A 15,449-nucleotide genomic window follows, 5' to 3' on the forward strand; every position below is an offset into this window, starting at 1 on the left:
ATTGGCTCCATTTAGTCTGATCTCATTTCAATCTCTGTCTCATGCCTTTTGGAAATTTACCCTTTTGTCCTTGGGCATCCACGTTTACCAGTTTGTCGCTGCCAGTCTGTTCTGCTCAGTCCCAGCCCTTGTTTGCCCAGCCATTGTTTTGGACCATCCGGTCTTCATCTCTGGTGGAAAATTCCTTTTGTTCATGGAGACCACATGCACTCACCTGCTGCCTCATCGATTGAATTTAGTAAAAGAACTTTTGTTAGTTAGGCTAAAGGTTTTTTTTGGAATCTTTCTCGTACAAGCCGAAGTAAAAGCTTTTATTTAACTTTGATCTCGGCTTTGAGTGTCTGTTTTTGAGAAGACATGGCAGAAATGACTAACTAAACTAATTTCTGAATGAACTGGGAGGCTATTTGTCCAGGCCTTACTTCTGGCTCATTCTCAGAGGTCAATAACTAGCTCTGTGTAACTTTCAGTAAAGCAACAAAACGTCCATAAAGTGAGCCTTTTTTCCAGCAAGTAAATGGGTGTGCTTTCTAGAAGCCAATATCAATATTGACAGTGGGGGGACGTCCTGTGGCCCAGGCCTGCAGCTTCCACAGCAGGCTGGTTTTCCAACAGTCCCTGCTTTGTGTTACTACCCACTGCAACAGCCACCACACTACAACTTCTCCAGGAGCCTTGTATGTAAAGTTTCACTTTCTTTCACTAGAAAATCTGAGCTGTATTCAGTCAGAAATTTGTATTTGGTCAGCTTCTGTTATGCAGGTGAGATTTGAAACATGTTTCCTACTGTGCTGACTCATTTTGCAAGAATATGCTGCAGTTTTAATTATTGGGATGAAATTTGTTTGTATCAATAACCTTATTATTCAAATTAACCTGCCGCTTTATATGAAGAATGACACCTATGGGAGACTTACCTGACAAAGTGGCATAAGTTTTCTGTTCCACCAATATCTACAGAATTCTTGCTTGGAGCTGAACTTCTGATGATGAAAATGCTGTCTCGGGTCTGTCTCATCGCAGTTCTGCTAGCATGCTGTAAGTAGCCTACTGCACTATGCACGCTTGAGCATGCATCATAATATATACACATACATATACACATATAGTCTGTTGGGAGTATTTAAGTTATATGTACAGTAACTATATCAAGTTGACCATCCAAACACAAACACAGAGACACATGCACAGACACGACCAAGTTCTATAATTTCACATGTGAGAGCCACACTCACATTTGCCAACAGTTTCACATTTCAGCGTACACTATTAACGTTTCGACATAATTATAGAAACAATAAATGATGTAGAAATATCTGTCTGCCCCTGGAGATTACCATGAGCTGAGCCCTATTAGCAAACTGCAAACTCCTGTAAACATAAGCTTTGGGGCATATGGGCCTATTGCTGGAGCGACTGTATGTTGGCACAAGTGAGTGAGACATTTAAAGCATGATTGAATGCCTAATGCAACATTACATACTTGCATCTAACTGCAAAGCTTAAGGCACATTCAGGCAGCCATCTTGTTACGGAGATTAAATGAGTCATGTCACACTATGGACACAACCCTATCTGCAGTTGCTTGAAAGGTACCCAAACATGTTTATGACTGTTGCATTTTATCACTAATTGCACTAATTTGTTAATTGTTGATGTCTCTGACAGAGTAGCCCTCTTTCCATTACTTAAAACGTTAACTGCATTTGTGTGTATCTGTAGTACCCTGCCAGCAGACAGAATACCTTGCTATCAAAGTAAATGTACAAAGCACTACAGTTAAAATATATCTTCACTCACAGAGCAGCTGGATATTTTTCAATCCCTGCCACTAACTGTCCCTAAATTCTTAATTTGTGACTTCTGTTGCGAAATTCAAACAATGCTCAAAGAAATATAGGAATTACAGCTCTGACAGATACTCTGTCAAAAAATATTCAGTCAGTTCAAGTTATTATAAGGTTCTGATTTAAAAAAAAAAAGAAAGAAAAAGAAAAAATGCGTGTTTTGTGAATTTTGCTAGCTGCATGTGTCCACAAAAATATGCATATTTTGCTGTGTCAGTTGTGGTCCACAAACATGTGTGTCTCTGGTCAAAACAGAAGGATGGAGCAATAATGAAAAGGCAAATAGCAAAATTTGGCTGTGGTGAGCTGACTAAATATGAGTCATAATAGCAGTGTGTGTGCTGGCCGACAAGCACAGCAACTATACACACAATATCATAAAGAAATATGGTCTTGGTTATCTGGTGCAGTTAACATAATTGGAGTATTGCGTGATATGGACCTGTAGGTCTAAAAGAAAGTTACAGTGAATTGAAGTGATGAGTATTACATTTTATTTTATAAGTATTCTGTCTGTATCACATGGATGTGATCATATGAATGTTCCTCAAAATGTCCTAACAACTACACCAAGCGACCCCCGTTATGTAGCAACCAACTAGCAATACACTAACAGCCATTTAGCAAAACACCAGTACAACCCTACTCCATCCTAATATTGCTCAGGTGGTAACAGGCACACTTACATTTTTGTCACAGATTTTTTTCACCTTGTCTATTTGTTTTTAGTTCGCATGCTGAGGGAAATTACTTTTCCATACCGCAGCCAGCTCTCCTGCCGACTGTCTCCTGGTCATTAAGCCCTTCTAGTGATAAGCAGCTTCTTTCAATCACCGAGCCCAGCGTGTGTTCCTGTGCCAGGGCGGCATGATTGAAATATTTTCTGTGCCTCTGAGGTTAATGGAGTTAATGAAGATCAAAAACTCATATCTGGACAGGATAATTAGTATTCTGTCAGACTGAAAACACACTATGACTAACTGAACTATGACTTTCTCAGTCTATACCGACAAGTAACACAGTTCTCAACAAGTGTGCCCAGGTGGTGAGCTAAAATGAAGAGACTTTGTTAAAATGTTAACAAAAGCAAGTTCTGTGAACTCATTAAAGTTTTTCCATTAACATTTATCAATTGTTAATGTTTAGAAGGTGCTCCTTTTAGCTGTCTTTATTACATGCAGGATTTTTTTATGTCATTTTATAGCAATCAGCAGTTAGGTATGACTTTGAAATTTAAAACATTTGCTTCAGGATCAGGAGATTTCTGGGAATAGCAGTGCTGTTTTCTTTCTCTTTAATCCGGTGACGTTCTTGTGATTTTTTGAGCCCTAAAGTGAATCTATGTGGCTCAACACCCACCTCAACATCTAAATCTTCTTGAAATGCCTATAGCATAGTATAACATATACACACAGTCGGCAGTTGGACACTTAACTAAAAGCAATGCAATCTAATACAACAGTCCTACAATAAAACCTTCCTCTGTGAACATTATTGCACTCAGATTTTGTTGAAACCTTTTTAAAGATGTGTTGATTCAGTTGTATCAATTTGGAGTCAGCTTGTGATGTTGTGGAACTGTATTGCTTTATATTGATTGGTGTTTCTATTACCTTTTTCACCCACTCACTGTGGGATGGCTAAATGGGCATAATTTGTTGTATAATGCAAGACAGTTCATTAGCGTCACAAACACTACTGAGTGTACAGTAGATTAGTCATTTGAGTACAGAGAGTAAATTAATCTCAAAATCCCCTAAATCTGAAGAAACTAAATCCAAAATTGAAGGTAATTTCAAATATCAGTCTCTCAAAAGTTTGATTTTGTCCTCAATCCAAGAAAGCTGTTTCATGCCACATTCTCAATTTTAATCTTCCCTCCTTAACTCTGAGTGGTTTTCATCTCTCTTCAAGATGTCTTGTTAAGTTGTGCTTTAGAACATGGAAAGAGGGAAGCTGAAGACTTGCAAAGCCCTGACAGGAATTCTGGTGGTAACCCTAAAGCAGCGACTCTGATGAAGAAGGTCAAGAAGACAGGAAGCAAGAGAGCTTCAGTGAAACCGAAGAGTGACATCAGCTGCACCAAACTGGGAGGCATCTGCCAGCCTTACCGATACATCTGCCAAGGCAGATACCTGAAAGACAAGTGTTCGGGGGCAAAGACACGGCAGTGTTGTATGCCAGGTATAGCGACAGAGTTATATGTGAATGCAAACACACACCAGCCAACACATGTGCAAATATTACAAAGGCTAACTCACAGTGACAAATTTCCAGCACATGGTCTGAATCAGAGAGTCACACAAACATACAGATTTGAAAGTTTTAAATGTTATGTAGCAGCTTTTAAATATTTTGTATTTTGGGAACAAAAGTCTTATCTTCACATGTTACATTTTCTCTTAACCTGTCTCTGCAGTTGGAGCCTGGAGTATCTTTTGTGCTGGTCACCACAACAACCGAGTGAGGGCGTGTGATGCGCATGGCTGTGGAGCTTTCAACTCCGGAAGGTGATTCTTCCTGATCTCATTTGTGTGCTTAAACCTCAAGATTACTCCAGCTGCGATTACATACTGAATGGCCAACTTTGTAAAGTACATCACATTCGACCTCAACACACCACAGGCTCTATGGGCTGAAGCTGCTGCGTTAGTGGGCCAATAACACATTGCATTCATTCAAAGAGCATGTGCAGTGATTGGCTGAAAGCAACACCATACAAATATTTCATTTTTTTTTTCTAGATCTGGGTACAAAAAGAATCAAGCGCAGGTATTGCCTGACCGGAGAAGTTTCAATAGTTTAACACCTTAAGGGTATGACTACCCAGCCCTACTCTATGAGGTAGATATGAAGAGTAATCATTTAAGATGATGTCATTTCATTGTACAGCTTTTTTACCAATCAAATATATTATCAGTCTAAACTGAAGGGACAAGAGAGGCCAACGTTTCACAGATGATTCCTCTGGGTAAAAGGCTGGGCAGACAAGTGCTGTATTCATAGCAGGAGGTTCTTGAAATATGACTAATTGAAACAGGTCTTTTAAGATGGGTGTGTAATTCCAGTCTTTTCTATTGCTTCTCCCACAGAGGTAATAACCTCCATAAAGCAGTGGACCTGGTGTGTGATGACTACAGTATTGTCAATGCTCCATTCTCAGGCTATCTCGCAGGTCCAGTGAGTCGGAAAGACCCCAGTGGGAATCAGTATGATGGGGTCAAACTTCTCAATGATGGTAAGGAGGACATTATGTCAGTATAGTACTTGAAAATGAGTGTAGCAAGAGAGAGAAACTTCTGAAGATTATTACTCACTATTTATGAAAAGATGCATCAACCGACACTGCACTTCAACAGCATCTGTTTACTCAGTGATGATTATATAATAAATCAACAAAACTAAAAGTCAACAGCCACGTTACCAGCTCTATGAGGCTGTAATGTTCACAGTGAAGGCTAGAAGGTCAGAGAAACAATGCTGCTTGATGAAAAGTCAGGAGATCACTTGAGTTCACAAAGACCATGACCATGTCATACTAATCCATTCAACCACTGTCAAGACAGTTCACTGCAGCATAAATTTTAATCTGCTCGTAATGCTACATAAGTCGGGGAACCACCAAACGCAGCAGGATTTACCATCTGGAAACCATGTATCAGCTACGTCTGCCCAGTTTACTGAATATTACACCTGGAAATCATACTGATACATGCTACAAAAGAAAATAATTAAAAAAAAGTGGATTTTATTAAACCACTGCAGCCTTGTACTGTTACATCTGCAAGAAAATACCGGTAATCCGTGTGAAGGGCCATAGGGCAAAGGTGATGTTAGGTTATTATGGTGTAGGCGTACAGGTGGGGATGAAAAGGAGTGATTTAGAAGGATTAGTCAAGCTGAGCTGAGACTCCATTGAACTCCAGCTTGCCTCTAACACCAGAACCCAGCTGCATGAGAAACCCCATCAAAGGCTGTTCATGAGTAATGACCCCCATTAAGGGCCACCATTACAGAACAAAGCAACACATCAACCTTTGTGCGTTTCTGTCGGTCAGCCTTGGCAGAGGAGCAAGCACAAGCCTTTGCAGCGTCCAATATGTGCGTGTCTATATATGCTCATGTGAGTGAGGCAAATTCTGAGAGCATCCAGTGTTGATAAGGCACTGGCATGATGAGTAAACATCATTAGTCTCCATTCTGCCTCTACCCCTAATTGAACTCTATTATCAGAAGAACACATGTACTGTCAGCTCCTTTCATCTCAGGGTAAAGCACAGACATGATTAGACATCACAGAGACGCATTACCTCGCCATGATACCCACATTAATGCTGAGACACTCATCATTAGGAGCTTGTAGGACTTAATGATAGCGTTGAGTTGAAGACCTACTTTTGGGTTGTTTGTTTCCAAGTTGCCAGTTTCTTTGTTTTTGTCTACAGATTGGTGAAAGGGAGATGATAAGACAGTTGTTATGTAGGGTCTTGAGTCTAGGTTTTTGTGAAATTATAAATAAGCAGTTATAAGCCGGTCTACGTATCTAATTGATCAAGGACGTGCTGTATATTTGTAAAACTGTATATTAAATGCATATTTAGAGGTATTTGTATCTTTAAGCGGCAGTTGCCCTCATTGCATATCATTTTAAAATCACTGAACAGCCACTGGTTCCCATTTGCCATGTTGGCCCTCTTTTGGTGTAGGAAAAGCTTTCTTCTATCATTAACTCAGCTGCATCCATTCAGAAGAATGTGATTTATTGTGATTTCTCATAAAACGACTCCATGAAGGTGAGGTGATGAGAACAACCTGACTTCATGGGTATAAATTAGTCTAAACTCTCCAAAATACTCACATTTGTGTGAGTGCAGTGAATTAGGTCACTCTTGGCTATTTCTTTTAATTACAAAAATATCACTGATATCCTGAAATAACTGAAGGAAAAGTATGTACACATATAAAAAACAAAGTCCTCAACAGGTCCAAACAGGAAATAACAGGAGATCAATATCTCCAAAATGTTATTTTTTTGTTTCTGTGTCATCCAGTGTACTGTGTTAAGATCTTCAACATCCGTCCTTACCGTTACATTGGCCCAGTGGATCAGGGAGAAGCCTTGGGTTATCTGTTGCCACTTCAGGAACGCTTCTCCGGCATCACATCACACCTGCAGCTGCAAATGTGCGACCACACTGACCCTTCACCCTTCATATGAACCCTATGCTTTCATCTTTAATACAGTTGTGACATTTCGTATGACCCCCTCCTCACTCAAATTACCCTTGAACTTTCACCTTTAATATGACTTCTGACTTGCATCTTTCATGAAATCTGTTACCTCTTACCTTTTGAAACGCTTAAACATTTGACCCATGATGTAATCACTCATGCCTAAAAATGATGATGAGCGCTGACTTTTGTGCATGAACATATTTGAAAAAATGATCTACAGCTCGGGCGTCACGATGGCGCAGTGGTTAGCACTGTCGCCTCATAGCAAGAGGGTTCCAGGTTTGAATCCCGGTCTGGGCCCTTCTATGTGGAGTTTGCATGTTCTCCCTGTGCCTGCGTGGGTTTTCTCCGGTCCCAGTCCAGGGTATACCCTGCCTCTCGCCTGTCGTCAGCTGGGATAGGCTCCAGCTCCCCCGCGACCCTGACGGATAAGTGGTATAGAAAATGGATGGATGGCTGGATTTACAGCTATTGACACAAGTTTTCATATCATTTCTAAAATCTGGCCTATGACTCAAGACTCCCAATTCTTTATCCTGAACAGAATATAACCCTACAAAACTGTGGTCTCCGTACTGACAGCATTTTAAAAATCAGTGTCTCACATTATGGGAACCACAGTTTTTCCCCTAATGTCAGGACATCATTCTTACAAACACATTATAGCCAGCTTTTGTGCGACTGATGATCTGTATGTATATCCCCATTTTTTTTAAACTTTTGTTATCTTTTTTGATTATCATTTTTCCACTAAATGCCATGTTTTATCATAAATATTACTGAAAAACTTATTAAGACTCTTGCATACTTTTTCCTTCTCTTTTCTCATGAAACATGCTCCATCTCTCAACATGGACATGAAATATGATTTGTTTTACATAATCTGTTTATATTTGAATGAGGCAATGAATTCCTACTTTCATTTTTTCTTTTCATTATTATTATTATTATTATTATTATTATTTTTAATTTCCCATATAAACCAGGTGGAAGTAAAATATATGTTGTGAAAAAGTTTAAATTGGGGAGTCACCTATTTTCATTAGTTTTTATTAAGAAGGATTTACTCTGTTTTCTCAGTACTTTATTCTTCTGGGACATTTTCTTTGTAATGAAGCCATCATTTTATGTTAAGCAGCTGCAATTCTTCAAGAGATCTGCCTCCTCGGGCACATATACTAAATGAATGTAATGATTACAAGACACCAACAGATGGCGCTGTCTTGCAACAAAATTGTCAGTCAAACGTGAAACTTGACCATTAGTCTTTTCATTAGTAACTATGAGACATGTTATGTATTAAGTATTAAATTTGCATTTTTTGAGTGATTACAGTCAAATCTAAAACAAAAAATACAGCATAACACTGATGTTAATAGTGGGGAATACATTTTGACATTGTTATACTCACAAAGCACTTTTCTGATGCTAAACACATGTCCAGTTCAATGCACCACAGCTTTAATCATCTCACGACTGAGGGAGACATACACATGTGAATATCATGTGATGCATTCCCACAGGTGACGTTTTCAACCAATAAGTTAATACCAGCAGCAGAGACGGCCTGCCAGTGGTGGGTCCAGGTTGAAAAACAAATTATGTTGCTCTCCATATGCACAAGCGATAGTGCAACCACTGGTGCTCATAAGCAGATTGCAAAATGAGCCTCATACGCGCCACAATACAGATTTACACAATTATGAAACCTGGAACTTGTGACAGGCTCCATGTTGTTGCCTTGTAGACGTTTTCAAAATGACGTGTCGTGGGTGCAGAACAAAAATAGATGGAGTCACTTGAAACTTGGTTTCTAATTCACACACCTATCTCGGTCTAATGTGTTTTATTTATATTGCACCAAAACCAAAAATCTGCCGCTTTACAGCCTGTGTAGAAAGTAACAGGCCTAGTGTAAGATTGCAATGGCTAACTTGTTGATTAGCTTAGAAACAGCTTAACCCAAACATTAGGCATAGTTCAATGAACTATGAAAAACATTTTAACAATAGCCACCTTTGTGTAACAAGTAGTCGATTAGCTGTTAGTGTTAGTTATGCTGCATTTGAGTCCTGCCTCAAACATTGGCAATAATAATGTTCTTAATTCTCTCTCCACTTTCCCTTTCATATCTGCGTGTTTTATGGATTACTGACATTGAAAGTGTTTGATACATGTGCATCAACATATTCACACCTTGTAACGTTAATACGGCTTTAAGTGAACAGAGTGAACCCATGGCTAAGTGATCCCTCAGCCTGTGGTTTGCTCTGACGCTGGAGGGCTGGTCCATGGAGCGTTCCGGTCGCTAAAATGGGAGTGGGTGAGCTGGGATAGGCTGGGAGTTTGGTTAGAGAGCCCTCAGTGAGACGGAACTAGACACAAGAAAACGAAGAACTGACAAATTATTAACTTCTGGCTCCTGGGCGGCTGAATGTTGCACGGGAAATTTGGCACATACGTCTTTACGGAAAATAGCATTTGTTGCATTCAGGCGTTTACGGATCGGAGCGGCGCGAATGACAAAGAAGCGTCGCGGTGCAAACTTTCTCAGCCGGGTTTGATCGCTCGTAAAATCCCAACGGGGAAATCTGTTTTTCAATCTAACGGAGGCGCAAAGAAGAGAAAACAGCATGCCACGGCGCACCGTGCAAGAAGTAACAGTGCAAGATGTCCAGAAGCGGAGAAATCCCAACAAGCACTACGTAAGCCTGATTTATTTCTCATAACAGCTCTTTGCAGCTTCAAGTGAGCAACAGATCGAGGTTATACCGCAGTTCCTCTCCCTTTTCCTATCGGGTAAAAAACAAAGAGAGTATCAGATTACAGTTTACCAAGCAGACGGGAATGAACAGTTAGACTTGACCCGTCGTGATTTTTATTATGAAGACGACTAGCAGTCAGTGAGGAAACCGACAATAAATAGACAGTAGTAAGACAATAAACACTTAAGTTTGACACCCTGAAGAAGTTCTGTAGTCTTGTTTACCTTATTGTCGAAGGGGACTGTAGACAAGAACTTTGGGTTTATCAGTTGTTTGTCTGCATCTTAGATTTGTCCTTTAGTCCACACAGGGTAATCCCTCTTGTTTGGGTACAATTCAAACTGATCCAGCTCATATGATTTATGGCTCCCTCAGCGTGTATACCTTCAAGTGATGACAACAGTATCACATGTAACCTATGAAGGCCTATGTGAATATATACAATGTACTGTTACTACCAGAATTTGTCTTCCAGTGCTTCTTATTTGTCTGCTGCCACTTGTGGGCCATCATAGAGGAAAGTCCCTGAAAACCTCTTAGTAGGCAAATCCGTCCTTTCCACAAACCACCCAGACTAATCCCTATGAGGGTATTGTTCTAATGGAGCATCCCAGGCTTTCCAGTTTCCTCAAAAAACCTACTTATAGGTACTAGTGACCAGAAAGTCTAACTAACAGTTTCTAAGATCACTATAGCGAACACAAGGCATTGTGCAATGCAATGGTCAAAACATTACATTCCACGACTCAGGTGACATTTGCTTTATGACTTCAGCTATACAATACAGCACATTGTACAGCTTCCATTTATGCCAGTTTTAGGCTTTATTTTTAATCAAACCCATCTGCTTTTAGCCAAACTTACAAAAAATTCTGCTGTTTGAGTGTTTGGCTCATGGCTGATGATAATGTGCTCATGTCATTGTCTTTCCATTGCCTTACAGTGCCAGTATGTGCCAATGTAGGGGATCTGTTCAAGTCCCATTACAGTGTGTGGGGGGGACAGGACAAAAGTAGCGGCGGATGAGGAGTTAGTGTGTGAATAGCTTTCATTCCCAGTTGCTACTGGAAATCTTGCGTGGGAGATGAGAATGTCAAAAAGACAAAGGACCATTGCTCACTTTACTGCAATTCATACACAATAGATCTTTCATCATTCTTGTCTGAAAGCAAGTAGCGGGGGATACATTGGGGCAAATTTGTCGACAAAAGCACACACAGTCAGTTTAAAGTAACACTCATGACATCATAGGATATAGATGGCCAACAGTGAGAGCCGCTGCCAGGGCCTTAGCAGGTGTTCGTGTTATATCCGTGTACATGTTGTGTGCCTGTATGTGCCCTCATGCATGCATATGTTGGTGTGCGTCCATCTACGTGTGAAAATTTTCCCTGGGTTGAGGGACCAACAGACCTTATACCACTGTGAGTGTTAGTGGTCAAGGACACAGAGTTCTCGAGGTCCTGTGTCTTCCCCATCTGTCTTTTTGCTCTCTGGTGCAATCCATGTTGTTCTGTGGCTCCGGACAGGCTGGACACCTTAAATCTTCCAAAACCATGGACGTGTGGTAGAGAGTGCAGAAAGCAGCACCTTTTACAGCTTTCCTTATGCTCTTCAGGGATATGGCACCAGCCCCATTTGCCATAGTAGCTTTTGTACTTTTTAGTTTAGAGAGCTTATTTCTCTTAAATATTTGATAGATTGTAGCAAGGAAAAAAGTTAATCAGACATCTTTTTGCATATAAGTAAGTAGTAGCTGACCACAAACAATATCCTGAAAAGAGTTCTTATGGTCATCTTAGTGTATAAATAGTCCACCATTGGTTTCAGTTCACTTACAAACTCAGAATTTGGAAAAAATATGTATCCTGTTTCGAATCAGGACAGCATCCCCGCAGACCACTGTAGCTCCTGTAGTTGGTCCACCCGTGACCATGTCTGACTCTGCTGCCTTTAAAGAAACAGTGAAGCCAGAGAAGGTCTAGGACTGGGGCCAACAGCATTCAGCCAGACACAGTGAGCCACCAGGGAGTTTCCAAGCACCTCCTGTCTCCTTTCCTCTTCTTCATCAGCGAACAACATAAAGAACTGTGTCTCTTGTCTTCAGACTGTAAGGGTTAGGCTAGGTGCTCTTTGTTACATGTTTAATGATGTTGATATAAGGCAGATGGAATTGGCAGTTACATGTGCGAAGGTGACAGCGACGTATCTCTGTATTCTGATGATGTCTGTCACACTCTGTGTAAATTTAGAATGTGATGTTATGCTGTTTTAAAGGCTTCATGGTCAAACTCATGAGCTGATGTTTCCATTGCTGCTTTTGCTGTTCGGTTCTTTGTGGCAATACTTGCCAAGAAAATGTTACTTAACAGCTGCAATTTTGGAAAGACGGCATAATCCCCTGCATCCATACAGGATAATGACTTCCTCATCAGGAGGAAGTGATGCACATGGACTGGGAAATGAAATAATCGGATATTCCTATTGCATTCATGTGAACGGATGATGACACTGACTGCTGCCTCATGTAGCCTAACAAGCACGCCTTCTATCTTTCATCATTCTACCCTCTTTAGGAGCAATGCTTCAGGGGGTTTGGATCATGAAGTGTTTGACTGTAATGGCTCTAATATTTGTTAGTTTAAATGTTCCACTTATTGTTGTATTTTGCTTTTCCAGGTTTACATTATCAAAGTGTCCTGGAGCGATGGCAGTACAGAAATCATTTACAGACGCTACAGCAAGTTCTTCGACCTGCAGGTGAGTAAGTGTGTTCGTGCATCTTGGTATGTGGTTGTCATTATATACTGTAGTTGGGTGTGCAGTTTCATGTCACAGGGCACAAGCAGTGTGGCAAGTCATAAGATTTCCACCAGCAAAGACTAGCATGGGTCATGAAATAAATGGAAGCACTGTCATACAACCCTGTCCTCCTGTAGCCCTGGTGCTTGCAGTCGAGCTCTCCCTGCTCCACCCATATGACACTGGTAATTATATTGTGCGAGAGGAGTCGGAAAATGTCCCAATGAAGTTAATAGAGGACAGTGATGAATGTGACGACCGCACTGATGACCACAGAAATGTCTGAATCATTCTTGAGCGTCACGCTGGCAGTGTGTGCAACACAAAGTGGGAATCTCATTAGCATGCCAGTTTTTCTTCCTCTCTTGGTAATGGATCTATGGCCCTGGCCACATTTGAGCTTAGAGAGCATGGACTCCAGGAAAATCCAGAAAGGCAACCACTTTTAATGAGCACGTAGTCGATTTTGGCAAAGCATTAAGCAAACTTTAATTGGATTAAATGGCTTTTAATTGATTGGGATGGTCAAAGCATGAACAATGAAATAAAGGACTGTAGTTCTCCTCTGAGGTTTTTCTCAGCCTGTGTTTGTAATATTAACCAGGAGAATGCAAACCATTTCATTACTAATCAAATTAATTTGACTTAAGCTTACAAAAGCTGCTAACAGTCTCGCGTATAAATCAAACTAATAATTGTCTCATTAATTGTAGCATCTTTCTGTTGTTGAGGCCATGCCAAAGCAAATATGCATGTAATTTCCCTCCAGGGATTAATAAAGGAATTCTGATTCTGATTCTGATTCTGATATAGCCATGAACAGCAATCTTTGTAGTGTGATGGCTGTTGTCTGCTCTTTACTGACAACATTTAAAGGGATATTAAGTCATCTACGCCCACTGTTGAACTAAAATGGAAATGGAAATTTTGCATTGAATACCCAACGTTGCCCAGCATTTATTTGAAGTCATTTTTTGTAATATTTTTAAAAGGTTATTTACTGTGGACTATGATGAGGAGTAAGGCAGTGGTTTGACATCATCAAGTGTCATCCCAGATGTCCAGCCAGGATAGTGACAGAGAACTGAGTCATTCATCATGTCTCGGTACCATTTCTTCATTTCCTGTCATCCTGCTTTGCTTTCTTATTTCCCACTCACTCTTGTGGTATGAGCAGAAGGCCATATGTATATATATATATATATATATTTAGGCAGTAGAGTAGAGAGTAATTAAACCTCTGTTTGACCAGAGAAGAAAAGATCATGCTTTAAAAAAAAAAATCATGCATGAAGTGTTATTCTGAAGCGTCACAGCCAGACAGGAAGTGATATTCACCACATCCTGTCAACACAGCTGGCTACTGCAACCAGGGCATCGTGTGCCGTTTGTGTGAGCACTGACCATAAACTGTGTTTACTAGACTGTGCGCTTATTCTGACTTCAGTATGATTTTTATATCTAAAGGGAAAATGATATTCTTCCAGACCTTCTTGGTTAACATCAGTTTTCTTTCATCTAACAGGTAAAAACCAGACCATTTTGTTATGAGTATACAATGATCCTGATGCCAAGTAAAAAAAAAAAAAACAAACACAGGGTATCATCAGATAATTATAATCTTAATACTAATTTTCATTCTTCCACCTATTTAAAAAATAGTTCTGTTGCACTAACTTGCCCAGTGATGATTCTCTTGCAAGATTAATTTATTTACCTATTAATGGAGGTGATAAACAAGAATAGTATAGATTTAACTCCACCACATCTCATGCATAGCGTGCTCTGCAAAACAGGTGACGTCATAGCAAAAACATGTCTGTAATTACTGATTACTGATGTTTTGCATATCTGACAGCAGTCACTTCCTGAAAATACTTCACCAGACGTTTTTCTCAGCCAAAATATTTCTGCTTCGTCTCACCGACCTTTTTCTTGCAACACCCAAACCAGAGTCTCGATGTAGCTGCTACCTATAAGCCAATGAATGAACTGAGCAACTAGCATTTTAACATTAAACCTGTGGGTTTCTCCATCTGTTTCAGCATGTTAAAGTCTGAACCAAAAAAAAACCCAAAACAAACAAACAAAAAAAAACTCTGTTGCTGTTGCTTGAGATAGATGGAAAGTGCAGAGATTTTTTTGTCATGGGGTCATCCTAGTGGGTTTGCTGCTTTATTTCCATGTCACTAAGAACAGTTTCCATGCTGCACACGTGTACACTTGACTTCACAAGCTTAGTCTTCCAGCATTCTCAGTTGCTTTGGATAGACACACTTTAAGGCGGTAGGGGAAAAAAAATCCAGTACATCTCTGCTAGCTTATTCAGAGTTGTACAGTTGTCATATTTTCCATATGTTCTTAATGATTCTCTGAAATTGATTTTAAAAGAAAAAGCAAACAAAAAACAAAACAAGACCAAATTTCCAAAGCTACATTTATTTATTTATATGTGTTTGTATATGACTGCGGGGGGTTGACAGTGGTTTCTGTGCAGTATGTACCAGGCTCACAGAAAGCCAAGTGTGAAACGAGGGTTCTGGTGTGGGTTTTGTCATCCTCTGGCTCTATCTTGATTTGGACTGGCCAGCATGATTTGCAGTTGTCTGTCAAATGATGAGCTTTCATTGGAAGGAGTCATCTTTCAGAAAAATGGCTTATTGTTACTGGCTGTTTGATAAACCCACTTGGTGTTTCTATCACATGTCTGTCTCAGGTTTTAAGAAACCATACAAAGACTAATTGAGCCTCCATGTGCTGGAGCTACAAAATACCAAAAGAGTTGAAATTTAGAAGTTGT

The 15,449-nt window shown here is 40.0% G+C and overlaps 2 protein-coding genes across 4 annotated transcripts in view; both read left to right on the forward strand.

The window, feature by feature from the left end:
* LOC124071170 (leukocyte cell-derived chemotaxin-2-like) lies at positions 1 to 7,982 on the forward strand. 2 transcript variants are annotated; one of them, XM_046411651.1, is made up of 6 exons: positions 1 to 677; positions 961 to 1,038; positions 3,762 to 4,031; positions 4,267 to 4,357; positions 4,940 to 5,085; positions 6,899 to 7,982. In XM_046411651.1, the coding sequence occupies exons 2-6, from the start codon at positions 987 to 989 to the stop codon at positions 7,063 to 7,065; spliced, it is 726 nt and encodes a 241-aa protein (XP_046267607.1). In that variant the 5' UTR covers positions 1 to 677; positions 961 to 986; the 3' UTR covers positions 7,066 to 7,982. The 2 variants fall into 2 exon arrangements, with proteins under 2 accessions (XP_046267607.1, XP_046267606.1); XM_046411650.1 differs by having other exon boundaries at positions 1 to 1,038.
* A 1,349-nt stretch (positions 7,983 to 9,331) lies between these two features.
* Positions 9,332 to 15,449, forward strand: part of sh3pxd2b (SH3 and PX domains 2B) — a 33,884-nt gene continuing 27,766 nt past the window's right edge. For both annotated transcript variants that reach the window (XM_046410081.1, XM_046410082.1), the window contains exons 1-2: positions 9,332 to 9,787; positions 12,527 to 12,607. In XM_046410081.1, coding sequence (XP_046266037.1) covers positions 9,716 to 9,787; positions 12,527 to 12,607 — 153 coding nt within the window. In that variant the 5' untranslated portion in view covers positions 9,332 to 9,715. The remainder of the gene's footprint in view (positions 9,788 to 12,526; positions 12,608 to 15,449) is intronic.

Source organism: Scatophagus argus, chromosome 14 (assembly GCF_020382885.2).
Source record: "Scatophagus argus isolate fScaArg1 chromosome 14, fScaArg1.pri, whole genome shotgun sequence".
NCBI lineage: Eukaryota > Metazoa > Chordata > Actinopteri > Scatophagidae > Scatophagus > Scatophagus argus.

Excerpts from the sequence above, each read along its gene's own strand:
- LOC124071170 (XM_046411650.1), top strand. The coding sequence starts at position 987 with ATGATGAAAATGCTGTCTCGGGTCTGTCTCATCGCAGTTCTGCTAGCA. Across the intron at positions 4,032-4,266 it reads ACGGCAGTGTTGTATGCCAG|TTGGAGCCTGGAGTATCTTT; the intron begins GTATAGCGACAG and ends CTGTCTCTGCAG. Across the intron at positions 5,086-6,898 it reads GGTCAAACTTCTCAATGATG|TGTACTGTGTTAAGATCTTC; the intron begins GTAAGGAGGACA and ends TGTGTCATCCAG.